This window comes from Panthera tigris, chromosome E3 (assembly GCF_018350195.1).
Source record: "Panthera tigris isolate Pti1 chromosome E3, P.tigris_Pti1_mat1.1, whole genome shotgun sequence".
Lineage (NCBI taxonomy): Eukaryota > Metazoa > Chordata > Mammalia > Carnivora > Felidae > Panthera > Panthera tigris.
The window spans coordinates 39732206-39758245 of NC_056675.1; the positions used below are offsets into that span (position 1 = coordinate 39732206).

At 59.6% G+C, this 26040-nt stretch overlaps 5 protein-coding genes and 3 non-coding genes across 9 annotated transcripts; 4 read left to right on the forward strand and 4 right to left on the reverse strand.

The window, feature by feature from the left end:
* Positions 1-70: 70 nt before the first annotated feature.
* On the reverse strand, positions 71-6596 carry TBL3 (transducin beta like 3). Its single transcript, XM_042971320.1, has 22 exons — positions 6490-6596; positions 5069-5120; positions 4891-4986; positions 4760-4807; positions 4513-4654; positions 4333-4417; positions 4078-4248; positions 3904-3979; positions 3731-3824; positions 3466-3647; positions 3220-3361; positions 3064-3122; positions 2875-2978; positions 2000-2147; positions 1682-1912; positions 1530-1600; positions 1244-1400; positions 1091-1149; positions 718-821; positions 551-622; positions 309-467; positions 71-211 (listed from the first exon to the last, which is right to left on the reverse strand). Exons 1-22 carry the CDS (start codon positions 6528-6530, stop codon positions 102-104), a joined length of 2403 nt encoding a protein of 800 aa, XP_042827254.1. The 5' UTR covers positions 6531-6596; the 3' UTR covers positions 71-101.
* Positions 6597-7639: 1043 nt separating this feature from the next.
* Positions 7640-9695, reverse strand: RNF151 (ring finger protein 151). Of its 2 annotated transcripts, none has more exons than XM_042971323.1 (4): positions 9592-9695; positions 9124-9269; positions 8714-8786; positions 7640-8173 (listed from the first exon to the last, which is right to left on the reverse strand). In XM_042971323.1, the coding sequence occupies exons 1-4, from the start codon at positions 9592-9594 to the stop codon at positions 7688-7690; spliced, it is 708 nt and encodes a 235-aa protein (XP_042827257.1). In that variant the 5' UTR covers positions 9595-9695; the 3' UTR covers positions 7640-7687. The 2 variants fall into 2 exon arrangements, with proteins under 2 accessions (XP_042827257.1, XP_007098732.2); XM_007098670.3 differs by having other exon boundaries at positions 8714-8810; positions 9592-9694.
* A 1456-nt stretch (positions 9696-11151) lies between these two features.
* Positions 11152-11278, reverse strand: LOC122234804. The gene has a single exon (XR_006212755.1). It is a non-coding gene; the product is annotated as a small nucleolar RNA ACA64 (small nucleolar RNA).
* A 251-nt stretch (positions 11279-11529) lies between these two features.
* RPS2 (ribosomal protein S2) lies at positions 11530-13576 on the forward strand. The gene is made up of 8 exons (XM_042971322.1): positions 11530-11553; positions 11730-11909; positions 11997-12086; positions 12284-12391; positions 12646-12819; positions 12903-13062; positions 13278-13369; positions 13457-13576. The coding sequence occupies exons 2-8, from the start codon at positions 11733-11735 to the stop codon at positions 13535-13537; spliced, it is 882 nt and encodes a 293-aa protein (XP_042827256.1). The 5' UTR covers positions 11530-11553; positions 11730-11732; the 3' UTR covers positions 13538-13576.
* Positions 12427-12560, forward strand: LOC122234795. Its single transcript, XR_006212746.1, has one exon. It is a non-coding gene; the product is annotated as a small nucleolar RNA SNORA64/SNORA10 family (small nucleolar RNA).
* On the forward strand, positions 13089-13219 carry LOC122234796. Its single transcript, XR_006212747.1, has one exon. It is a non-coding gene; the product is annotated as a small nucleolar RNA SNORA64/SNORA10 family (small nucleolar RNA).
* Positions 13577-13687: 111 nt separating the features above from the next.
* Positions 13688-16751, reverse strand: NDUFB10 (NADH:ubiquinone oxidoreductase subunit B10). The gene is made up of 4 exons (XM_007098672.3): positions 16455-16751; positions 14423-14561; positions 14075-14214; positions 13688-13851 (listed from the first exon to the last, which is right to left on the reverse strand). The coding sequence occupies exons 1-4, from the start codon at positions 16600-16602 to the stop codon at positions 13748-13750; spliced, it is 531 nt and encodes a 176-aa protein (XP_007098734.1). The 5' UTR covers positions 16603-16751; the 3' UTR covers positions 13688-13747.
* Positions 16752-18869: 2118 nt separating this feature from the next.
* RPL3L (ribosomal protein L3 like) lies at positions 18870-25972 on the forward strand. The gene is made up of 10 exons (XM_007098673.3): positions 18870-19010; positions 19466-19658; positions 21246-21414; positions 22581-22716; positions 23967-24153; positions 24245-24405; positions 24612-24713; positions 25172-25267; positions 25459-25578; positions 25829-25972. The coding sequence occupies exons 1-10, from the start codon at positions 19008-19010 to the stop codon at positions 25883-25885; spliced, it is 1224 nt and encodes a 407-aa protein (XP_007098735.1). The 5' UTR covers positions 18870-19007; the 3' UTR covers positions 25886-25972.
* Positions 25973-26040: the final 68 nt, after the last annotated feature.

Below are 26040 nucleotides of genomic sequence, written 5' to 3' on the forward strand. Positions count from 1 at the left end.
TGGCCAGGCCGGGGCACAGGGGTGGGACCTGGGACCTGGGCTGAGACAAAGCCCCGACAGACACAGGGAATGAGGGTAGAAAAGTAATCTTTCAGCATGTTTCAGAGAGCAGAGGGGGCCACAGGCAGGGGGGGCAACTTCATGTTGTGCCACAGAAAGTCCAGGAAGGTGGCTGCCTGCAGTGTCCGGCTGAGTCGCTGAAAATGCCGCTCTGGAGGAGGACAGAGGGACGTCAGGGGGTCTGGCCGGGCCGCGCCCTGTCCCCCCGGCCCCCTTCCCACCCCCCCCCCCCCCCCCCCCCCACCTACCGGTGTAGGGTAGCAGGGCCTCGAGTGAGGCCTGCAGGCCCTGGTAGGCCAGGAGCTCTTCCGGGGCCTCGTGCCGCAGGAGCACACCCAGCACAGCCTGGGCTTCGTGGCAGTGCCTGGAGTTGGTGTTCCACGTGACACAGAAGCGCAGCAAGGCCTCTGTGGGTGACAAGGACAGTCAGACCTGCCCGCTGGCTGCCTTGCCCATACTGGCCACTGCCCAGCCTGCCCTCCCTCCCGACCTTTCTGGTCTCGTCGCAGCTGCAGCACTGTGGCTCCCAGCTTCTCGCAGGCCTCGGGGTCCCTCCGGATGGCTGTGGGGGGCAGGGGAAGAGGGGAGACTGAGTCCCAGGGAAGGGGCACAAGATGGACCCAAGACCCCGTCTGTGTGGCCCAAGGCGGCACTGACCCTGGATAACAGTCAGCACAGTGTGGGGCCGGTCCAGGGAGATGGTCAAGCCCAGTGCCCGCAGGTACCGTCTCTCATGGAGCAGGTTGTCCAGTTCTTGCTGCCTGGTGGGGGGGGGGGGGGGGATAAACAGGGTCACTGGGGGACCTGGCTGGGACCGAAAGCGGAGCCATCCGAGGGCTGACTCAGGAGTCAGCACCCTGGCCCGAAGCACCTGGTGGTGGTGAGCTGCGTTGCTGCTGCAGCCTCAGTTTCCCCATGCCATAAAGCATAGCTGAAACCTGTATACCCCACTCCAAGGGTGCGATACACGGGACGTGGTTGACACGGGGGTGGCACTCACGGGGGAGCTGGGCGAGGGCCCCACGCTTACTTGACCACCTCCTCCTCCCGCTTGGCCTGCTCTTCTGCTTGTTCCTCTTCGGTCACATCCTAGGGTCAGAGCGAGATCGGACCGGCACTAGCATGCAGCCCTGCACCTCCCACCACCCCCCCCCCCCCCGACCCCTGCCCCAAGCCTACATACCTTCCAGAGGATGACACAGGAGTCGCTAGCACCGGTAAGGGCACGGTCGTCCAACCGGCTGCAGTGCAGCCCCCAGACTTTGTCCTCGTGGGCATCCAGAGTCTTCACACACTCGTTGCTCTTGATGGTCCAGAGCTTCACGAGACCATCAGAGCCGCTGGGGTCGGGATTGGGAGGGGGCTCAGTCCTGGGCCCATCGGCAGCAAACCCCCACCCATATCCTGTGTCCCTCCTGTGTCCCTGCCGATGGGCAGCAAACCCCCACCCATATCCCCAGCCCCCGCACCTGGACAGCAGCTGTGTACCGCGGCTTACGAAGACCACCTTCAGCACAGAAGCATCGTGCCCCTCGAACGTCTGCGGGATGGGGCGGGTGAGGGGGGAGGATGTGAGCCGGCACCGGGGAGGGGGGCCGGGCCTGCGGTGGGGACAGCTTACCTTGAGGCAGCTGAAGTCCTGCAGCGCCCAGAGCTTGACGGTACCGTCAGCGGACGCGGTGGCCAGCACCTGGTCCATGGGCGAGAACTGGACGCACCAGAGGCCGCGCCGGTGGCCTGAAAAGACGCCCAGCAGCCGGCACTGCGGCAGAGCCCAGAGCTTGGCCGTGCGGTCCTGTGAGCCCGTGGCCAGCAGCTTGTCGTTGGGGGCAACGGCCACACTGTTGATATCCTGGGGACGGGAGCAGGTGGCGACTCAGACTCGCATCCCGACAAGGGCCCTGTCATACCCGTGCCCCGATGTGCCACGTGCTGTCACCTTGTCATGGCAGCGCTGTGTGGCCTGAGCCTGGAGAAGGACAGGACCGCTGTCCGAGGATGCACCCTTGGACAGCAGGGCTTCAGGGATAGGCCACAGCTTCACGGTGCAGTCCTGGCTACCCGTCACCAGGAAGGTCTCCTTCAGCCTGAGACCAGATTTGGGGTAGGGGGAGACACCTGCTGAGTCACGGCCAGCCCTGTCTACCAGGGCATCACAGCCTGAGTCTGCAGGATCATGGTCCCAACCAGGGGGACCGTTCCAGAATGCAGACAGCTTCTGGACAACCCCCACATGCCTCTGGAACCACTTAATTCACACTCTCCACCACCTGCCCTGGGCCCACCGGAGTTGGTGACTTTGTCACAATACCCCACCCATCCCCGGCAGAAAATGTCTTCTTTGCCCGAGCCTGGCTCAGTGTCATTCTTTCTGACCTGAAACCTCCCTCGCCTTCCTAGTTTGTAAAGTTTACTTTGAGAGAGAGACAGAGAGACAGAAAGAGAAAAAGTAAGAGCATGAGCAGGGGGAGGGGCAGAAAGAGAGGAAGAGAATCCCAAAAGGCTCCACACCACGGGGTTCAATCCCATGAACTATGAGATCAAGACCTGAGCCGAAATCAAGGATGGAGGTTTAGCCGACTGAGCCACCCAGGCGCCCCAAGCCTCCCCACTTTTATTCACCCAGCCCCAAGACCACTTCTGAGGCGCCTCTACTTCCAACGGCAACCGGGGGTGCCCCTGGTGTGTTGTGATATATCCCCAGTCCTAAGCCTCAAAGATCAAGGCCAAAGCCTTCCCCCCACACATCCCCCTGAGCTGGACCCCCATTAGCAGGGTTCTGCAAGAGCACGGACTCCAGCCCTGACCCACTACCTAGAGCAGCAGATCGTGCCCACGCTGTGCGTGTGCCCGGAGCCCTGAGCCACACAGGCCACCTTGCCGGCCTTGTTCATCCTCCAGATGCAGATGCTCTGATCCTGGGAACAAAAGGGGTGAGGACAGAGGCTGGGCTGGACTTTCCCACCTGGGACCCAAGCCTCCACACCTCTCCGGATGCCTTACCTTGGCACAGCTGGCAAAGAGCCGCCCCTTCCGGAAGACATCCAGGGCCAGGACAATATCTGGGAGAAAGCAGAGAGAAAACGGCCATCGATTACGGTAAAGGAGGGCAGCCCAGCCCAGGACGAAGCGCTGGGGGCATCAGCTCGGCTCGCTCACCGGTGTGGCCGTGGAGAATCTGGCAGGCCATTGTCTGGAGCTCAAACACTTTCAGGCTGGGGCTGTTGGAAGCCACGACGATGTGGGAGTCTTCGGGCCCGAGAAACCGGACGTCCAAGACCTCCTCGCTGTAGCCGGCAAACTGGGGATGGTGGGGGGGGGGGGACAGGAGGGACACAAGCCAGAGCCCGCATGAGTGGAGGGCCGGCCCCCGCGGGCCTCGGAATCGGCAGGGGCGGAGCTCACCTGTTTCCGCAGCTGCAGGGAGCGAGCCTCGTAGAGCAGCAGGTTGTGGTCGGCGGTGACGCTGACCAGCAGGCCGGCGGAAGGGGCCAGAGCGCAGCGGGTCAGCTCCTGCTTGGGGCCCGGCAACTGCCGCTGTGTGTACACACACTGCCCGGAGGCCGCCTCCCACACGCGCAGCAGGCCTGCGTGGGGGCAGGGGTGCTGGGATTCGAGTCCACGGACCTCCCCCGGCCCCCGGTGCCCACCCTGGCCTGGCCCCGCACACCTTGGTCTCCGGCTGTCAGGAAGCGCAGGCCCTTGGACTTCACGCCCAGCTCAGGTGCCGGCTCCTCCGGCAACAGCACGGCGGCCTCCACACTCTGAGGATAAGCAGGTCAGACAGGCAGACCCACCCTCTCCCTGCCCCCTCTACTGGCCCCGGCCCCCCGGAGCCCCCACCTCAAACACTGGCACAGTCTTCGTGGCTTGGTGGGTCCGGAGGTCCCAGACAACGCAGATTTTGTCCCGGCCTGAGCTGGGGGGGGGGGGGGGGGGGGGTGACAGCCACCTCAGTTCTCGAGTGTCAGCTGTAGCCCTCCGCTTCCCGTGCGGCCCAAGGGGCTGTCCGCTGACCTCAGCATGGAGTGGCCGTCCGCGCTGAAGGTCAGTGAGGTGACGGCACTGTAGTGCGCGGTCATCGTGGCCAGGCACGACTGGTCCTGTAGAGACCACATGCGGACGGTGGCGTCCACAGCCGAGGAGAAGAGCAGCAGGCGTGCGGGGTCCGGGTGGAAGGCCACCAAGCTGCAGGCACGTGGGGGGGTGGGGCAGGTGAGCTGTGCCGCCCTGGGCCTAACGCCCCGCCCGCCCTGCCGGACCCCGACTCACTGTACGACCCCCGATGACCCCCGAAAGTGGTGCGTCCCGTAGTGCCGCACGACGTCCCAGACGCGCACTGCCCCGTCGCAGCCGCCTAGGGGAACGTGTTTGAAGTGAAGGGGCTGCTGTGCCCGAAGACCGCTGACCGTGCGCCCTCCAGCCGGCCCGGCCACCCAGTCAGGGCCCTACCTGTGGCTAGCAGCGTGGAGGTGGGGTCAAAGGCCATGGCGGCCACAGGGGCCGTGTGTATCGCCTTCCACAGGCGGGTGATGCTGCCCTCTCGCCAGGCCCACTGAGCCAGAAGCAGTGCCCGGCTGGCTGTCACCAGCACCTGGAGGAGGATGCGGTTCAGCTGGGCGTGTGGAGGCATGGCCACAGGTCCTCAAAGTTGGACCGAGAGGTCCCAGAGTCCGCCTCCTGTCCCTGCGCCACGTACCTCGTCGTCTGGGCTGAGATCGAAGGCGGTGATGTCCTCCTGGTCCTCCTAGAGGCGAGAGTTGGCACACGGTACCGTGAGAACAGGCTGCCCCCACACCTGCCCCCTGCCCTGGCTCTCTCCATCCTCACCTGTTCCAGGCTCCGCAGCACAGCTCCCGAGGCCACGTCCAGGATGTTGACTCTGGTACCACAAACGCAGAAGAGATGCTGCCCAGTCTGGTCCAGCTGGTGACAGAAGGGTCTTAGCCAAGATAGCTCTCTGCAGCCCCTGCCTGCCCCCCCACTCTGCCCCTCCCCGGGCTGGTACCTGCACCTTCCCGCCCTTGTAGAAAGGCTCAATCTTGCGCTCGACGGCATAGCTAGAGGGATGACAGGGGGGGAAGACGGTGAGTCACCCACCCCTTGGTCTCGGGTGCCAGCTCTGTGCTGGGTGCTCTCCCAACAGGACCCTGCCCTGGAGGAGATCCCAGGCAGAGGCATGGGAGGTCAGAGGTGGCTCTTCTGTCATCTTCTCTCAGCAGCACTGTGGGATGGGTGTTGGTTACCCCCATGTCACAGAGAACGGGACACCCGGAGCTGGGCAGTGATTCACGCCAGGTCCTCAGGCAGGAGGACGGCAGCCCAGGCTTTCCAGAGATTCCCCAGAGCCCAGAAGGCTGTGCCTTGGGGGCCCCCTGCTGGCCGTGGGAGGCCAGCTCAGGGTACCAGCCTGGAGCAACAGCCATCTCCCCCAGTCCCAGGCCCAGGCCGTCCCTTCCCCAAGCCTGGCCCCTTCCTCCCACCCACCAAGTAGCCTTCATCTGTCGCCTCCTCCCTCCCCCCGCTGCTGCTTCCATGCTGGTCCAGGCCACTGCACTCTCATCTGGACAGCTGCTCCAACCTTTTCACCAGGCCCCTATCTCCCACCTCAAGGGCTGCTGCCAAAAAGGCCTTTCAGAACACACCTGCTTAGGTCACCACCTTACAGATTTCCGAGACCCTGGCTGGAGGAGCCTCTGCTGACCTTTTCTGTGTCACACAGGATGTTCCCTGCGTGTGGCTTGGGTCTCTCTTCCTGGACTTCAGTGGTGCCTGGCTAACTCCACTGGGGGGAAGCCTGACAACCAAGATGAAATGGGAGTCCCCCAACCCCCGAACCCAGGTGGCTATCCCACAGAGATGTTCTTGGCACCGGGCGTTGCTCGTCACTACTAGTGACAGAAACGATGTGCCTGACATGTTTCTTCTATCACACCGAGCCCCCACGGAGGGAATGAGTCTGTCCGGTTCACCAGGATGGTCAGGGGATCTTGGGGAATGAATAAGCACAGGATGCGGGGCCTCCAGGGCCACAGCGGACCCGCCCATCTCCAGTCGTGTTGAAGAGGGACAGCTAGTGAAAGCCTCCAGGCGGCCTGCCCCAGAGTGGTTCTTCTCCCGGTACCTGAGGGTCGAGGCGTCCCGCTGCCGTCCAGGACCAGCCGCGACTTGTGCTCAGCCCGACCCTTCCTCCTCTAGACTTTTTCATCCACAACTCCTAAGCCAGCTCCTGATGTAATAACCGAGGCTGGCCCCCCGACTTTGTAATAACGCAACCGCCACGACCCCTGCGGGGCAGTCCGCACACCGCCCTCAGGCTCTCCCCAGGCCCGAATGGGCGCCCCGTGCAGGGCGGGCGCATTTGCTCTTCCTGCTGCGAACCTCGCTCCCTCCCTGGGCGGCACCCGCAGCTGCAGCGCCCCGGCTCACTTGGCCTTGAAGCGACCCACTCCCGCCACGGGCTCCGCCATGTCGCCGCCGCCGCCGCCGCCGCCGCCGCCGCCGCCGCGTGAGGGAACCTGGCTCGCCACTTCTCACTGCCGGCGCGCTGCAGATGGCGTCACGGCCCATGACTATGGCGTCATCAGCACTGTGCGCTCGGCGCCATCTTTACTGTGGGCAGCTTCCGCGTAAGGAAGCGGAAGACGCGTTTCTGGCCTGGAGGGGCGGGGGTAGAGCGGCTTGGAGGCGGCTGCGGGCGTTGGGCAAAGATGGCAGTTACGGGGTTTGCACGCTGTTTGCCTGTTAGTGGAAATTTTAAAAGAGAGCCGTAGAAGATGTTTACTAAACTGATCCCAAGACTCCTGCCCCCTCGGCATTCTGGGATTTGGGGGCAAGTGCGGTCGGGTGCGGTCAACTAGGTCCGGCCTCGGGGCTCATGGTCTGGTGTGAGATGTAACGCCCGTAAACGACTAGACCTCGTAACTTCGGAGTCTCTCAAATATTTATTGAACACATTCTATGTGCAAAGCTCTGGCGCAGACATTTGGGAGACACCAGAGGAGAAAAAACAAAACCCTGCCTTCAAGTAGCTCAGGTGCTACAGGGGAGAAGGGTGGGCGAAGGAAGAGCGAGAAATTAGTGCGCTGGATGGAGCGGAGTGTAGGGGGTACACTTTCACATGGGGTGGTGGGAGAGGATTCATCGAGAAGGTGACACCTGAGCCAGACCTGAAGCTGGTAAGCATGGACCCCTGTGGCTATGTGGGGGAACAGTGCTTGTGGCTCCAGGGAACTAGCAGGGAGGAGAATGGAAGGGCAGGAGGTCGGAGACAAATGGGGGTTCCTCGTGAGTCATTGTGAGGCGTTGACTTCTATGAGTTCAGCGTTTTGAGCTCTTTGTGTGATTGGCTGTGAAGCTAGTAAGCAGATCCCTTCCCTGGGAGAGGATCAGGGGAAACCTCTATGAGAAGACATCGGAGGGAAAAGAAACCAGGCAAATGGAGGGCAAGGAGAAGAGCCTTCTGGGGAGAGGTCCAGGGAGAAAGGTCGTCGTATCCCTGCGGGGTGAAGGCAGTAGTGCCTGGAAAGGGGGCAGGGTGACAAATGGGATAAAGCTGTGAGGCCAGCAAGCACAGAGGTGGCAGGGGGGGGCCAGGCCTGGGCTCCGCGTTTATTTACGTCTCTAATTACAAGGTACCTAGGCCTGGGGCTCCCCACACCTCGGCCCCAGTGCTGCCTTCTGGGGTGGCCTCAGTCTCCTCTTGCGGGGTGCCCACGATCAGCGCGTCGTCCTCGCGCAGGAAGTCCCGGAGCTGGGCCAGCTGCCTGCGGATGAAGTTGGTGGCGTGGTGCACCTTGCGCACGCGCCGCAGGAGGCCCAGCACCAGGCTCCGGCTGCGCTCCTGCCGCTGGCTCCAGGCCTCACGCAGCTCCTGGTAGCAGTTGTGGTGGGCACGCTCCACCGGGCCCAGGGTGGCCCCACAGCCCAGTGGGCAGTGCTGCTGGGCCCCATGCTGGCAGTGCTGCCGGTGCTCAGCCAGGGCCCCACGCAGCACCCGTGCCGGGCAGCCCTCGTTGGGACAAGCCATCAGCTCAAAAGGGCAGGAGTCCTGGTGCCCCCTGCGATGGGCCAGGGGGCACGTCACTAAGCAGCCAGCTTCTGCGTTCTTGCACTGGGGGTAGGGAGAGCACCATGTGAGCCAGGCCAGCTTGGACACTGCCAGCTCACGAGCGGCCTACCTTCCACAGACTCCCCCATCTGTCATATTGAACTGGGAGACTGCCAAGCCCTAATGGCATCAATGATGAGGAGAGGGAAATCGTTGGGCAAATGCTTGGAGGTGGGAAGAAATCTAGATCTCTGAGGCACAGGGCCTGAGGCTTGAGGAACCGAGACATCTATAAAAATAAGGGGCTGGAGAGTAGTGGCCAGCACAGCAGACACTTCATTCTCTAAAAATTTTGTAGAATCCCCATTTTACAACTGAGGCCCCAGGGGCTCAAAAAACTTAGGTAACTTGCCTAAAGTCACACAGCAAGTAAATGGCAGAGATGTGACTCAAACTCAGGACTGATGACCCCCAGGCTTCAGTCTATGCTGCTGGAGAAGAAACCCTCCGCTCTTTCTGATAGGATTCTCCTTACCCCTCTCCTGGCTCTTCCCCTCCCCTGGCAGGAGCAGAAGGGTGGTGGGAGTGGGTGCTTCAAGCTACCTTGACTTCCAAGCGGCCAATGGTCCTCCGGAGTTTATTTACATGGACCATCTTTTTCCGTTTCACTTCTTTCCTGCAGCACGGACAGGTCTTTTGTCTAGGAGGCATGAGTTGAGGGGGGGGGGAGGGGGGAAGTGTTGGGAGTGGGAAGGACCAGTTGGCAGCAACATGCCTTCCCAGGAGGTCCCTTCTCAAGCTGGAAGAGGCATGAGGGCTTCATAGGGAACTCGGCTCTGCGGCTGGAGCCGCAGATCCCACAGGCTGCAGGGGCCCACATATTTTTTATGTCCCAGGAGATTTGGCAGTGGACTCTTCCGGCCATTGTAAGTCACTGCTTGGTAGGTCTTCCTCTCTATTCCAGGCCACAGCCTTGCTCCTGCCCTCCCAGCCTCTCGGGGACCCACTAGCACCTGGCTAGCCACCGGAGGATGCATTTCTTGCAGAAGATGTGGCTGCATGGCAGCCTCACTGGCCTCTTGAGAACCCCGTGGCATACGGAGCACAGGAAGCTGCAGTCGGGAGGGCTGGCGAAGAGGTTGAGATCATATCCGCCACTCTGCAAAGGCCAAAATCGGGGCCTGGCTGGGACCAGGATCGGACCGCGTACCCAAAGGGAAACTCCAAGTGGAGGGTCAGGTCAGCATCCATTTTGAGGGGGCAGCTGTGAGGGTCAAGACAACTACCAGTCCCTGGCTGGAACTGGCCTCGGCCTGGAGTTAGACCTGACCAGAGCCCTCGGAAATGTTGGTTTTCTAGTCTCGTTTGGGAACCTGTTAACCCAGTGTTCACACTCAGAATAAGGAACGGGGTCCAGCTCTGGACAGCTCTTGAGTTAGGAACAAACTTAAGGGCCAGAGGCAAGAGGGTCCCATGCTCACCATGATCTGTGTCTGGACGGCAGCTCCACTGACCCCCAGGGATCAGGAGCCTCCATTTCACAGCAGGAGTGGGCCGACATCACAGTGGCATTGTCCAGCTCAGGCCAATCACAGCCTTGGTCCAGGGCCCACTGGTAGGTATTCTGTACCATCTAGCCCTTGCTTATAATTGAGAGGTAGGCAGTGTGGACCGGAGCAGGTGTCTGGAGCCTCTGCCTGATCCCCAGGCAGCACCAGGCCGGGAACCAAACTTCTAGGTGCTGTTTTCCCAAAGCTAAGGCTTCGGCAGGAAAGTAGGAATCATTCCCCTACCCTTCCTCAAATAGTGCTGCTCAGGCCAGATGTCCAAGAGCCCAGGACTTTTCCCACTGACCCACCAGCAGGTCCCTTAGGATCTAAGACGTCTAGCTCCAGAATACAGATGAGGGATGTCAGGACCAAATTCCCATACAACCTGTGGTACCACAGTAACGGGGGGCCTAGTATGCGGAAGGGTGTTCCAGAACAGGGAGGCTCTATTTGGGCAGGCCTAGGAGGAAAGACATGTGGAGACCAATCTCAACCTGGAAAACCAGGATGTTCCCACACCCGAGGCACATTACCAGAGAACTGTAGGTTCACTACCAGAGTATTGAGCTCATCAAATCCTAAAGACCCTATCCCCCTCCTGAGAACAATAGGAGGCCACTGCAAGCCTTTGAGCTGGCGATCTTACACTCTGATGCTATCAACCTCAAAAATAAAAATCAATTATTTTACTAGCAAGGGGAAATTCTTTAGAAATCGCAGAGAATTGCAATTCAAGACATGCAAGCTATGCTAAAACCACAACCAAAGCCAACAAAGGAAAACTTTATTTTGTGGAAAGAAAAAACCGGGAGAGATTTTTTTTGAACCAACGTCCACCGGACAAAAGCAAGAGTTCAGGGTGATGGCGGTCTCTCACTGCCTGAGTCGCAGGAGTGATCCACACAGCTTTCCCTGATAGGGTCTGTAATTGATATTGAGCGGTAGGTCTCCCCCTTCCTCACCCCCCCCCCCACCGTATTTTAGCCTTGTTTCTCTGTATTCTCACTTTCTGGTGGTTTGCTGGCCCAGCCCAACTCACCACCAAGCTGGAAAATACTTTATCTGCTCCTGGACAAGGTATGGGGGTGTGGAGGAGCACACCTGGGTCTCCAATGTAGTTCTGCCACTTACAGAATGACTAACGAGTCACCTGCCAAGCTCCGAGAGCCACGGTGTACCCCTCTACGGCATCCAACACAGAGTTGGACTGGTCGCGAAGAGGAGGTGCCCTAGAGTCTCTCCCCTCCACAAACACCTTGCTCCCTGCGTCCCAGAGATGCACCTCCCAGGCTGATGGCTGGGGGGGCCAAGGGCAGTCACACGCGGTCGACTCAGACCACCAGCTTCGTTGAGCGCTGAGAGCAGAGCTTGCCTCCCTGCCGTCCTGGGCCTCGGGGTCGGGGCGCCGGCGACCTGCAGACAGAGCATGGGGTCGGGAGTCAGAGGCCAGAGCACGCGCGGCGAGGCCGGGGCGGGAGCCGGGCTGGCCGCGCTTGTCGGGGCCTGGGTTTCACCTCCCCACACCGACGAGTGGGATGTGAGCTGAGGCCCCCGGTGGCTCTGGGCGCCGAATCTCACCCGCGGCCACGACCAAAGCCGCGGGTGATTTTCAACCAACGCCGTCCCCCCCAGCTACCACCCCGGGACGCGAGGACTAGACCTACCTGCAGCGAACGGGAGGAGCAAGACGACTGCAACTCAGCGAGTTCGCGCCGCAGAGCCGCAGGCGCGCAAGCGCACACAAAGCGGGCGGGGGAACACTGGGAGCGCCTCACCACCTGTCTGATTGGTCCGTGGCAAAGTCGCGCCTAGGGCAGCCACGATCTCGCGGCACTTGGCTTGCTATAAATGCTCCCTCCCGCGCGGCCTAGTTCTTCTTCTCCGGGAATACACGTGAGTCTCTTTGCTGCTGGTGGCGGTACCCGGGCCGGGGTGGTGGGAGTGCGCGGACGGCCGGCGGGACCCCGGGTTGGCGCGTTGGCGCTCCCGGGAGGGAGTCGTGCTCTGGGCGCCTCGTGCGACCGCGAATGCTAGGGCTTCGCTGACTGTCTTCTTGTCATTCTTTTCAGCAAATGGCGGATGACGCCGGTGCTGCGGGAGGGCCCGGAGGGCCCGGGGGCCCTGGAATGGGAGGCCGCGGCGGCTTCCGCGGAGGCTTCGGCAGCGGCATCCGGGGTCGGGGCCGCGGCCGGGGTCGGGGCCGGGGCCGCGGCCGCGGAGCTCGCGGAGGCAAGGCCGAGGACAAGGAGGTAGGTTCGGGCCGCGCGCGTGAGACGGGCCCATGGGCGGCGGCGCCGGACGCACGGTCCTAGTCTACCTGAGCTTGTTCTTTCCAGTGGATGCCCGTCACCAAGCTGGGCCGCCTGGTCAAGGATATGAAGATCAAATCCCTGGAGGAGATCTATCTCTTCTCTCTGCCCATCAAGGTAGCGCGTGCGTCCTCCCGTGGACGGGCCGGTGGGTGGGTGCGGCCTCTGGGCTTCTCGTTTAATGTGGGCTCTGGGGATGATCTCTGTCCTTGGCGGGACAACTTGGGGACCGGTTCCAGGGGTCCAGGTGACGGTTCTCAAAGGTGGCTTTTGTGTCGTGATAACCACTTTTGTGCCCACGTCACGTTTTTCAGGAGTCTGAGATCATTGACTTTTTCTTGGGGGCGTCGCTCAAGGACGAGGTCTTGAAGATTATGCCTGTGCAGAAGCAGACCCGCGCTGGCCAGCGGACCAGGTTCAAGGTAGCTGAGCCGTTTCTGCCAAGGCGCTTTGTGAGGCTCTCTCGGCTCTGCACAGCCACACTTGCTGCTTCACGTGTGGCTTTCGTAATGGGGAGAGAGAGGAAAGATCTCCTCTGGACTTCAGAGCGGCCTGGTGGTGGCCACTCTTTCCTTGAGGAGGGCAACAGGGCCTGGTGGGTGTTCTGGTGGGAGTTGCTGGTGCTGTGCGGGCCTGTGCGGGCAATGGACCACGGGTCATACCAGGTTTTTTATAGGCATTTGTTGCCATCGGAGACTACAACGGACACGTTGGTCTGGGTGTTAAGTGTTCTAAGGAGGTAGCCACCGCCATCCGTGGGGCCATCATCCTGGCCAAGCTTTCCATCGTCCCCGTGCGGCGAGGCTACTGGGGGAACAAGATTGGGAAGCCCCACACTGTACCATGCAAGGTAGGCCGGGGGTGGCCAACGATGGGGCTTGCAGGGGTGCAGACTCCTGATCACCCATCTGCTGACTCCTCCCACCTTCACAGGTGACAGGCCGCTGTGGTTCTGTCCTGGTGCGCCTCATTCCTGCCCCCAGAGGCACTGGCATTGTCTCAGCCCCTGTACCTAAGAAACTACTGATGATGGCTGGTATCGATGACTGCTACACCTCAGCCAGGGGCTGCACTGCCACCCTGGGCAACTTCGGTAGGTGGTCCCAAGGGGGGCTGTGGCTTCTCTCAGCTCCGCTTAATCATACTCGGTGTGTGGTTGGCGTGTTTTCAGAGAGAGAGAGAGGAAGGCTCTCCTAATGCACGGCAGACCGGCCCCAAGTGGCCTCTCTGTTCCTAGGAGTGCAACAGTGTCTGTACCTGTGGTTGTCACAAGAATCCACCAGCTCACTCCTGTTTTCCCCTTTGCAGCCAAGGCCACTTTTGATGCCATTTCCAAGACCTACAGCTATCTCACCCCTGATCTTTGGAAGGAGACTGTGTTCACCAAGTCTCCCTATCAGGTACTGCCTGCCTACCCCCCTTGTGAGCCTGGACAAGGGTGGACGGTGGGGCGGCATCTGTACAACTTAAGTCTCTGTTTTTCCCAGGAATTCACTGACCATCTTGTAAAGACCCACACCAGAGTCTCTGTGCAGAGGACCCAGGCTCCAGCTGTGGCTACCACATAGTTTTGTATGAGAAAAATAAAGTGAATTGAAGCTTGTTAATAGTGTTTTTTACTTCAAGTTTCGTAGCAGGTAGATTTGAAGGGTGATGAAGCCAACGAAACGAATTAAGATTCACCAATAGGTCAAATGAGGATTGAAAAAGACCAAAAGCCAATTTGACATTACTCTTTATTTTAGCAATAGTTTCGTATGGGGGCTGAAAGAGCTGCCTCACGCAGCGGCGGCCTCTTTAGCAGCTTTTCTCTCTGCCAGCATCCGCTGCTTCTGCTTCGCCAGGCACTTTCTGGCCGAATAATGGGCACCCAGGTCATGATCTGAGGAAGAGATTGGGGGAGGGAAGTCACGGGCCAAATCTACCAAAGGTATAGACTGGAGTCTTCCCTAGAAGCAGAGAAAGAAAAGGCAGCACAGGTACCTGGCAGCAAACAGACCCCTCCCCCAACCAGTCAGCACTCTTGGGCAGTAATGTTTGTAAAAAAACCTTGACTGGAGAAAATGGAGGGTTGAAGGATGAGGCCAGTGTGGGGGCTCACGTACAGCGGTCCTGGTAGGCCTTGGCCACCTGGGCAAACTGCTCAATCTCCTTGGCGCAGTTCTCCCTGTAGCTCTCGCCTTCCCTCTGCTGACACGCCTTCAGCCTTTCCTGGATAATATTGACGATTTCTTGATCAACTTTACTGAAAGAACCAAGAAAGTGGTCCACAAAGAATCCTTACCTGTACCCAGAGGTCATAGGTGGGGGCTCTCCACCCACAAGATGTGGGCCAAGCCCAGGAGGCATTCTTGTCAACCGACCACCATCCCAGGGTCTCCCCAGGGAAAGGGCCCAGCCGGAGATGCTCACTGTGCAAGGCTCAGTATTCCCTGACTTAAGAAGGGACATACTAGTCTCTCCTCCATTGCATTTCTGCTTCAAACATGCACAAGACATCCTTTTCCTGGCACTCGGTGATATCTGGCACACGGCGGAACTCCCGGTGGTAGTAGTAATACCTGTTCTTCGCATGCTGCCGCTCTATAAACTCTGTAAAGAGAAAAAACCTATTTGTTTGGACAGGCCAGAGTCTGGGCTCTTAGCTTTGTTATTTCCCACAAACCAAAGAAGCAGATTTCCCAAACGTTCCCAGCTTTCACAAAGACTGCCATTTGGACTCTAACAAGTGTGGCTGGTAGCCCTGGGCTACAAATAGTGACCTCCACCATTTATGGAGGGTTCCTGGGAGCCAGACACATTGTCTCACTCGGTCCCCAAAACAATCCTATGGGGTGGGTCCTTTTCAGTACAGACAGTACCAAGGCCCAGAGAGATACAGGATTCAGAACCCACGCTCTGCAGGCCCACACCCTTCTCCAGATCCCCCTGTGGGCCAACCTCGCCGCACAAGGTCTCCACCCTGTAGACAGACGGCCCGTGCCAGTTTTGCCACCACTGACCTGGCCTCAACTTCCCCACCGCTAAACTAACGAGTTGGAACTGGTGCGATCTCATCCCTCCAGACGTATAAAACACTTTCTAGGGGCGCCTGGGTGGCTCAGTCGGTTAAGTGTCCGACTTCAGCTCAGGTCACGATCTCACGATCCAGGAGTTCAAGCCCCGCGCCGGGCTCTGGGCTGATGGCTCAGAGCATGGAGCCTGCTTCCGATTCTGTGTCTCCCTCTCTCTCTGCCCCTCCCCCGTTCATGCTCTCTCTCTGTCTCAAAAATAAATAAAAACGTTAAAAAAAAAAATTAAAACACTTTATAAAAAACCATTACAAAAAAGAGGAGTGGATCCATTGCCGTGCCTTTTCCAGATGTGGGGATCTGATTTGTTGACTTCATCCCAACAACCCACCAGGGCATGGCGCTCACTCCAAATGTTTTGTTGTTGAACGAACGAATTGGTTAATTATTTTTTTAACGGAGGCTCCATGCTTAGCGTGGAGTCCAACACATGGCTTGAACTCACAACCCTGAGATCAAGACCTGAACTCAGATCAAGAGTGGGATGCTTGGGGCGCCTGGGTGGCGCAGTCGGTTAAGCGTCCGACTTCAGCCGGGTCACGATCTCGCGGTCCGTGAGTTCGAGCCCCGCGTCGGGCTCTGGGCTGATGGCTCGGAGCCTGGAGCCTGTTTCTGATTCTGTGTCTCCCTCTCTCTCTGCCCCTCCCCTGTTCATGCTCTGTCTCTCTCTGTCCATAAAATAAAATAAAGAAAAAATTAAAAAAAAAAAAAAAAAAAAAAAAAGAGTGGGATGCTTAACCGACTGAGCCTCCCTGGCACCCCTGAATTGGTTAATGGATGAATTGCTTAGCATTAGTGACTGAGGGCAGTGTGTGCTCGTGATACGGAGCGAGCTGAACAAACTGGGCAACAAAGAGCTGTTTTAAACATCTACCTGGTTTGGACCACGGTTGGGGGTATCTGGACAGCTCTTAAGCTTGGGCACACACGGAGTACAAGTCACAGCATATCTAGGTCGAGGGGACCTCGGCCATCCCCTGACTATCCGGGTCATTTTGTAGGCGTGCAGAGGGTTGGCAGAGAACCCTTCAACAGCCGTTTGCTGACTGCCTACTGTGCACAACTCAGGATGCAAAGCGTGCAGGGAGAATGGGGTTTAACAAGCCTCAGGCCAGGGTGCGATCCGCACACCCCCCCCCCTATATTTGGGCGAGCCTGGAGACCAGGGGTGCGTGGAGAGTTCCCCCAGGCGGCGAGGGCCGGAAAGCAATGAGGGGTCTCGGTGCAGAAGACAGGGGTGTTCCTAAGGTGCAGTGGAAACGGGGTGGGGGTCCAAGGAGGCGACGAGACCCCAGGTGTCCGGGTGGGGACGACGGGGACCGGTCACAGGGGCGAAGCCCTAGGTGTGGCGGAGTATTCCAGATTCGGCGGCGGGGGGCCCTGGGGAGCGGTGAGGCCCGGATGGGGTTCGTACCTCTCACTAGGGTCACAGGCCGGTCCACGAGGAGGTCGAAGGCCTTCGTCACATAGGTTATGGGGTTGGGCAGCGAGGTCTGCGGCGAGGGCGCCGGTGTGCGGCGCGGGGGCTCGGGGTACACGTCCTTATCCCAGCTATCCGGCATGGCGGCGGCGTGCGGTGGGGCTCTTCTCTCGGACGAGCGAGCCTGGCCTCTGACCGGTTACCACGGCCTAGTTCGCCCGCAGCAGAGGACACCCTAGGGCGGCTGCGCCGGCGCAAGGCGGCCGGCACTCGCGAGGCACCATGGGACTTATAGTTCTCCCGCGGCAGAGGCCGCTGTAGGACAGCTGCGCCTGCGCGGGACTGCCTGCGCTCGCGAGGCACCATGGGACTCGTAGTTCTGCAGGCCAGCCCAATGGTGGGCTCGGGAAACCCCTCCCAGCGCGGGGGCTGCGGCTGGTGTGCTGTGCGCTAGACGCTGGTCTCGGCGCTTGGAATACGCCAGTGGAGAAAACAGAGGCCCCTGCTTACGTTCTAAGACGAGACAAACACTGGAAGAAGCAGACTATTCATTCAGTTTCTTTGGTGTGCAGGTACGTGGCAACTGCAGTAGGCAGCAAGACGAACAGAGCTGGGCCCTTCTGGAGAACTCAGACCGGTAGAACAACCAAAAAACACAACAAAGTCAACAAATAACAAACTGCCAAATGCCCCACTCTTTCAGGAAGCCTTCCTGAATTGTCCCTTCCCTGCAGCCTTCTCTGGGCTCCACTGTGTCTTCCAGAGCCCCTCATGGATTGGCCAATGCCAGTAAGCTTAGGGGGCCTTTCTGGGGCAGAACAAGAGGCAGGGCTTGCCCTTAGGGCCCTCACCCACAGGGAGAAGTGGCTCCTATGCTGGACGCAGAGTGCTCTGGTCTGGGACTGATGTTTCTGTCCCGGCCCCGAGCACTGTTGTGCCCCCTGGGGTAGCTCCACTGACCAGGGCCCTGTTGATCACCTTCCGTGATCTCCATATCTGGCATGGCCCTCCGCCAGCACCACGGAGGGTGCTGGTCACTTCATGCCTGGAGGCCGGGGTCAGGGACATGGAGCCATCAACTCTACGGATGCACAGGATCTGGGGTCACAGAAATGTCAAATCGTGAAATCACGAACCCTTAGAAACACAGTCAGACCAAAAGAATCTTAACTTTGGCCTGTACCGTGGGGCTGAACAAGGGGATCCCACAGAGTCAGGCCCGATGCCACCGCTGTGGCTCACCAGAAGAATATGAGAAAGCAGAGAACTCGATTAAAGCAAAGCACGGGAGTGGCATCTTTCCGCTGCTGTTTGGTAGCAGAGGGGCTTGGGGATCATGTAGCAGAAGCAGGAAAAGGCATACGAGAGGGAGGAACCCAAGTAGCTTGTGGCTCTGTGCCCGGCCCCCTGGTTCTTGGCCCGTGTGCCAGGAGCCGGTCCTACCACACCCTCCTGTCTTGCTGTGCTCAAGGGCCTCAGCATGGGTGGCCTTCCCTTTGCCCTGAGTGTGCGGGTGTCCCTTCTTTTCTTTCTTTTTTTTTTTTTTATGTTTTATTATTTATTCTTGAGAGAGAGAGAGAGAGAGAGACAGAGTGTGAGCGGGGGAGGAGCAGAGAAGGAGACACAGAATCCCAAGCAGGCTCCAGGCCCTGAGCTGTCAGCACAGAGCCCAACACGGGGTTTGAACTCACAAGCTGTGAGATCGTGACCTGAGCCGAAGTCGGACGCTTAACCGACTGAGCCACCCAGGCGCCCCTGCGGGTGTCCCTTCTGTGCTTCCTCCGCTCAGGTAGTCTCTCTCCCCCTGGGCCACTCCTGGGGCTGAGGGTTGCCCCTTCCCAGTGATTTAATTCCTGTGGGGCTCAGCCCAAAGTGTTACAAGTTCTTTTGTCATTAACAACAGCAATGACAGAGAATTGTGACATTTTACTAGCACAAAATCTTAGCACCAGCAAGGCAAGATCCCCAGGCCCTCAGAGACATTTCAGGCCTGTAAAACGGACTCTCTCTATAGGTTCAAAACTTGATAAGCGTAGAACCTTTGTTCTTAGATGACAGCTATTCACACCCCCGGCCCCTGGCACCCCAGGCAGTTTGGCCAGGCCCTGCTTGCAGCCCTCAGGACGAGACAGGAACTGCCAGCCAAGTGGACCAGACCCTCCTGACTGCAGCTGCCTGAGAGAAGCCCTCTCCCCAACCTGGGCTCCTTGACTCTTTACCGGGCCGACTTGTTCCTGGCCTGGGAGGGCAACACAAGGCAGAAAACGAAGTGGTGTGACCCAGTCCCGGGGCCCTTGAGGAAAGCAGTGACAGGCCTGGCTCCAGGTATCCCCACCCCAGCCTGCCCATCGGATGCCCCTTCTCGCTCCGCCCCAGGCCAGGCCTGCTCCTGGCACCAGAACCCATGACCGCCACGGAACATGACCAAGCTCTTCTGCCAGGGGCTAAATCTGGGACCTGGCTGCCGGGCGTTCTGGCCCTGCCATTCGACCTCCAGCGCCTGTCGGGGAGGCCCCTTCCTTTCCTGACCTGCCGGGACGGGCTGCCATGGTCAGTGGGCTAGGGGGCTGGAGCCAGCCAGCTTCCTGGGAGGGGCAGGTGGGCTTCTGGAGTCTCTTCCCAGCAGGGATGGTCCTTGGGCCTGTAGGGGCAGAGGTGACTGAAGGGGACAACAGGGGGCCAGAGCTCAGGCTGCCAGGCCTGGAATGGGCAAGAAGATAGACAGATGGCTGTGCCTCCCTGTCCCTCTAGCCCTCGGCCACAGTGTGGGCCTGTCCCTCCTGGGCCCAGCAGGCTGAGCGCACTAAAGTGGGAAGCCTGCGGGTGAGGAGAGCTTGGTGCTGGCTCTGTCCCTAAGACACTGTCCCTGAACCGACCTGCCCTCCTTCCCTATAGATAGATGGAGGCACTGAAGACCACCAGGGCCCCGTCTGGGGTCTCTGGCTCACTTCTCTGGGCCCAGAGACACCCCAGCTCTGACTGTCCCCTCCTCCTCCCACCCCCAGTCCCACCGGAAGTTCTCTGCCCCTCGGCACGGACACCTGGGCTTCCTGCCCCACAAGAGGAGCAGCCGGCACCGGGGCAAGGTGAAGACTTGGCCTCGGGATGACCCCAGCCGGCCGGTGCACCTCACGGCTTTCCTGGGCTACAAGGCTGGCATGACTCACACTCTTCGAGAAGTGCACCGGCCGGGGCTCAGTGAGTGGCTGTGGGGGGACACGGGGGTGCGGGAGGGTGTGGAGCATCCCCAACTGCCAGAGGGTCTGGAAAGACTTCCGGAGGCCAGGAGCCTGAACTGGTCGCCAGGACGGGAGACGGTCCCAGAAAGGGCAAGGCCATGCCGCAGGAACCACAGTCAGGACACTGACTGTCACCAAGCCCTGACCGCTGGCCACCCCTCGAGGTGTATTCTGTCATCGCCCCTGGTTTACAGATGAGGAAATTAAGCAGTTATGAAACTTGCCCATCACCAGTCCATAAGTGGGAGAGCTACAGTTCAAAGGCAGGTGCCCTGATACACCTTTTGTTTTGAGATCACTGTAGAATCCCATGCACCCGTGACCCAATTTCCTGACGGAAACATCTTATAAACTACGGTAATATGTCACAACCGGTTATCGACCTGGATACAACCTACCCATCGTGTTCAGGTTTCCTGTGCGTGTTTAGTTCCATGCGGCTCTGCCATGTGTAAATGTGTGTACCGTGGAACATTCCATCCTCATGGGAGTCCTTCCTGCTGCCCCTTTATAGCATCAGCCACCATCCCTCCAACTTTCTGGCAGCTACTCATATGTTCTGTTCATCACCTCATATATGTGTGTGTATATATACACATCCATATTTTTTTTTTGAGAGCGAGGGAGTGTGAGAGGGGAGGAGCAGAGAGAGAGAGGGAGAGAGAATCCCAAGCAGGCTCCACACTGACGGTGTGCTTTATCCCACGAACCGTGAGATCATGACCCGAGCTGAAATCAAGAGTCGGACGCTTCATCAACTGAGGCACGCAGGCTCCCCATCTCCTGATATATTTCTTTTAGACTTGCTTTTACTTTGTTTTAGTGTCATTAATAACATCCATAAAATCACGGGTTTTGGACAAAATACAGGTATTTTTCTAGAGCTCATCAACGTATATTCATAACTGTTAAAATTTCAACGGCTTGGGGCGCCTGGGTGGCTCGGTCGGTTGAGCGTCCGACTTCGGCTCAGGTCATGATCTCACGGTCTGTGAGTTCGAGCCCCGCGTCGGGCTCTGTGCTGACCGCTCAGAGCCTGGAGCCTGTTTCAGATTCTGTGTCTCCCTCTCTGTCTGCCCCTCCCCTGTTCATGCTCTGTCTCTGTCTGTCTCAAAAATAAATAAACGTTAAAAAAAAATTAAAAAATAAAATTTCAACGGCTCAAGTGCTCTCCACTAAAGGAGTCCCAGCCCTGCCCTTTGGGGGATGCTGCCCTGGCTGTCGGCTCTCCTCGCCCATTTCCAGAGGGTCTGATGGGGAAATTGAGGCAGGGAGCAAGTCAGGCGTTGTCTGAGATCTCAGAGTCAGAGCTACCAGAGACCACTTCAAGGGCCCTGCCCAGCACCTGCTCCTTGCCCCAGACGGAGCAGAGAGAAGGGGCAGGGAGGGTGCAGGCTGGGGGCCGGAGGTCAGTGGGAGCCCTAAGGCCATGGTGCTCCACCCTCCCTTGGGCAGGAGGGGCTGTGGTTGGCTCTTCCACTCCATCCCCTTTCCCCGTGGGTCCCAGAGGCCCTCCTCCATGCCCCTGTCTCCGGGTCCCCTCCAGAAATTTCGAAGCGGGAGGAAGTGGAGGCAGTGACGATTGTGGAGACGCCGCCTCTGGTGGTGGTGGGCGTTGTGGGCTACGTGGCCACTCCTCGAGGCCTGCGGAGCTTCAAGACCATCTTTGCAGAACACCTCAGTGATGAGTGCCGTCGCCGCTTCTACAAGGACTGGTGAGCGTTGCCCTCGGGGGGACCACGTGTGGACTGGCACGAGGGGGGTGGGAAGTGGCAACAGTGTATGGGAGGCAGGAAAGTGTTTGTGGGGGAGGTTGCCTTCAATTCAATAAAAGACAAGTACTAGGGGGCCGGAGTGGAAATTGGGATAGAGGAAGAGAGGAAGCGCATGTTCTAATCCCCAGGGTTAATTAAGGGACTAATTTGATGAAATGTTAGAGTCGGCTCAGAGCTTCCTAGCAGCCAGGGTGAAAAGGGAAATAGCTAGCTGACAAGCTCTTCTCATCAGAAAGGAAGGCATTTGGGGGCACTCAGTCCTGAAAGGGAAGGCCCACGTGCCCAAGGAACTTCACCGACACCCCCATCCTTACGGAGTTAGAGGCATAGCCCGGTCCTGGCCCTCTCTGGGAGGTAATAAGCTTGGGCTTCTGAGCCAGCACGGGCTGTACGACCACAGGCAAGCTGGCTCACCTCTTAGAGCCTCTTAGATTGATCCCCCCCCCATCACAGACACCACCAGATGGAGACACCATCCGATGGAGTAATCCCTGTGTCATGAGGCTGCCGTGAGGATTAAATGAGCAGTGTGTCAAGTGCTCAGCACACAGAAAGTGCTCACCGAGTGCCAGCTGGCCTTGTTTCTGTTTTTTCTACTGTTATCAATTTGGCCCTCATCCAGGGACTTTGACTTTTGTGAGCTTTCGTTTCTTCCTCTGTAGAATGGGGACAGTACATCCACCCTCCAGAGTTTGGGGGAGGGTTGGGAACGACGCGGCGTGGCGCCTGGCCAGTACTGGCCGTTGGCCCTAGAAGCGGGGTCTGCGGCCGCAGCGGTGTAGGCAGGTGGCCGTGGCGCCGGCCAGCACGCGCCTCCCTCGAGCTCGGGCACACCTGACGCTCACACGCAGGCCTCAGGAGGCGGGAGCGCGTCCGCTCTGTACAGGAGGAGCCGGAGGCCCGGAGAAGGAGGGGCAGTCTGTGCTTGACGACTGGGGACCCCGGGGGAGGGCCCCGCGGTGGTCTCCCCGGGAAGGGAAGGAGGGAGGAGAGGACATTCACTGCCCTGAGGGGCCTGTTTGGTGGGCTGTGGGCACGTGGGGGCTGGGCAGGCCTGGGCAGCTGCCCCGGCTGGCCCCTCTACGTGTCTCCTGCGTGTGGCTCAGGCACAAGAGCAAGAAGAAAGCCTTCACCAAGGCCTGCAAGAGATGGCGTGACGCCGAGGGCAAAAAGCAGCTGCAGAAAGACTTTGCCGCCATGAAGAAGTACTGCAAAGTCATTCGTGTCATTGTCCACACTCAGGTCAGCCCTCCCACCTCGTCCACACCCGGTGTGCCAGTCCACTCCCTGGGCCCACCCTCCCCCGCCCCAGCTTCCAGGAGCCCTGGCAAATGTCAGCCTAAAAATACCACGAGCCAGGGCACAGTCCCAAAGGGCTGGGTGACTGGCTGTGCTGGCCTCCCGCAGCCCCGGGGATGGGTGTCCGTGTGCTCTGAGGGCTCTGGGCCGTCCGCCACGCCTAGTGGTCAACCGAGGCCCTGACACGCCCCACAAGGCTTGGACCTCCTGCCAATGTCCAGTGTAGAGGGCCAGCCACCTCCCGTTGGGTCCTGGCACAAGGCGTGTGTGAGTCAACATTCATACGTGGGGTCTGGCTTGAGTGGGCTGACAGGTTGCTAACACCTTCTGGCTTATTCTGGAACAGTCCTTGGCATCTTGTCCTCAGGGAAGGCTTGCGTAGGCCTGGAGCAGCACCCCTCTGCTCCCCTGCCTCGGTTACTGCCACACTTGCTGTTCCTGGTTACACGTGTCATTGGTCATGTCCGTTTCCCTTTACAGACTAGCTCCACGGGGGCAGGGCCGTGGCTGCCTGTTCAGTGCTGTGCCCCCAGCACCCCAGCCACCGAGAGCCCTGTATGCAGTAGGTGCTCCATAAGTACTTGTTGAGCACTGGGCTGTGACTTGCGTCCCTGCTTCCACCTGTGTGTCCCCGCAGCCCGTGCCTCACACAGCAGCAGCCAGAGGTGTCTAAAAACATGAACCAGATTGTGTCACATCCTGCACTTAGAATAAAGCCCAAGCCTCTCCCTTCAAGACTGGCCCGGGCAGGGCCCAGCTCACCTCTGACTTCATCGTGCACCACGTTCCTCCTTGCTCACCACGGTCTAGACGTACTGCTCTCCTTTCTAGCCCACCAGCTCCCCAGGATCTTCCCTGCCACAGGGCCTTTGCACAGGTGGTTCCCTCTGCTCCCCAAACTTTCAGATCTTCACTCAGTAGCTCCTTCTTGTTATTGAGGGGTGTCCCCTCAGAGGACACGTACTGCCTTACGTGCAGGAACTGTCCCTGCTGCCCCCAATATTCCATCAGAATATTCAGTCCTCCCCAGTGCCCAGCACAGAATATAGCCTATCGAAAGACTGGAGCACTGGAACATCTGCTGAATGCATGTACGCATGAAAGCCTGCTGGGGGCCACCAGCCAGTCATGCCAGGTCTGCGGTTGGGGGGTGCAGCCCTCTGGGAACCGACTGGCCGGGCCATGTCCTGCAGATGAAGCTGCTGCCTTTCCGGCAGAAGAAGGCCCACATCATGGAGATCCAGCTGAATGGCGGCACGGTGGCTGAGAAGGTGGCCTGGGCCCAGGCCCGGCTAGAGAAGCAGGTGCCGGTGCACAGTGTGTTCAGCCAGAGCGAGGTCATCGATGTCATTGCCGTCACCAAGGGCCGGGGGGTCAAAGGTAGGGCTGGGTGGGGACGGTGGCTCCAGGAAGGCTGCCTGGAGGGGGTGGGGGCCAGACTGGCCTCTAAGCCCGCCCCCACCACCTGCAGGGGTCACGAGCCGCTGGCATACCAAGAAGCTGCCACGGAAGACCCACAAGGGACTGCGCAAGGTGGCCTGCATCGGCGCCTGGCACCCTGCCCGTGTGGGCTGCTCCATCGCTCGGGCCGGGCAGAAGGGCTATCACCACCGCACGGAGCTCAACAAGAAGGTGTGTCCGCAGTCCCGCTGGTAGAGGGACACTCGTGACCGGACCCCAGCGGGTGGGGTGCCTGACCCGGACGCTGCCTGGCCCCCCAAAGGCTCTGAAATGCCCCTGCCGGTGCCTGGGTCTGAGCACCCGTGCTGATGGGCACAGACCTGCCACGGGCTCCAGAGGCCACGTGCTGCCTGCCACGTGCCCTGCTGTCCTTGCAGATCTACCGTATTGGCCGCGGGCTGCACACGGAGGACGGGAAGGTGGTCAGGAACAATGCGTCCACCAGCTACGATGTGACGGACAAGTCCATCACGCCACTGGTGAGGGGGGTCTGGTGTGCACGTGTGGAGCAGGTGTGTGGGGTACCTCCCTGCCCCCAGAGCTCGGGCCCCAGCGAGCAGCCCCCCGGTGGAACAAACCCCTGCCGTCCCTGCATCCTCTGAGCCCCCTCGGCACCCAGCTCACACTCCGACCGCCGTCATGGGTGTGGAGCACGGCAGCTCCAGCCGTGGCCTGGGACTCGGGCCACCTGGGTTCAAGTCCCGGCTGCACTATGTAGCAGCTGCAAGGCCTGAACGAGTGATCCTGCTTCTCTGAGCCTCAGTGTCTCCCTCGCTAAGAGTGTTCAGTGAGATAAGGACTTAGAATGTGGCTCAGGTGCTGCCCTGGGGCCAGGGGCTGGCTTCAGCTCACGTGTGGGGAGCTCTCCCGGGGCTTGCAGCTGCCCCTAACACTGCAGCCCCTTTCGGAGCCTGGATCCTGACCCACCTCCCCGCAGGGCGGCTTCCCCCACTACGGGGAGGTCAACAACGACTTCGTCATGCTGAAGGGTTGCATCGCGGGCACCAAGAAGCGGGTCATCACGCTGAGGAAGGTCAGTGCCTCTATGGTGGGAGGGTCGAGGGACTGGCCTGCCCTGTCCTTCACCTTGCTCCCAAGAGGGTGGGAATAGGGAGAGCAAAAAGGGAGGGGTTCTGGCAGAAGCCGAGTGAGTGAGACCTTCCCGTGTGGCCTGGGGGTGGCGGGAGGCAGTGGGTGAGGACCTTGCATCTTGCTCCTCTCCAGTCCCTCCTGGTGCACCACAGCCGCCAGGCCCTGGAGAACATCGAACTCAAGTTCATCGACACCACCTCCAAGTTTGGCCACGGCCGCTTCCAGACGGCCCAAGAGAAGAGGGTGTTCATGGTGAGCCCACCTACCCCTTGTTCTCTGGGGCTCAGACCCCACACCCCTCTTGCGCCACAGCTGGGTAGTTGAAGCAGATGAGGGTGGCTGGGGCGTCCCCTGCCCTCATCCAGAGGAGGGGCTTATAGGAGTCCAGTCCCGGGCACTGACTCGTGCGTGGAAAGAAAGCGGAGCAGACGCTGGCCAAGGGCAGTATTCCCGGCTAGACCTCCGTGGCGAGCGCTGCTGTCTCCTCCAACCCCTCAACCAGGGTCCCCAGAAGAAACATCTTGAGAAGGAAAAGTCCGAGACCTCGAGAGACCTGTAGGCGGCTTGGGATGGAGGGAGCCTGAAGGAAGCGCGGCGCGACCCCCGCCTGCCCCCTCTGTCTAATAAAGTGCGAAGGCGACTCTTCCCACGGTGTCTCAGAGTTGCGAGCGCGGAAAGGCGGGGGACCGCGGGTGGCCCGGGGGCTCCGCGGGC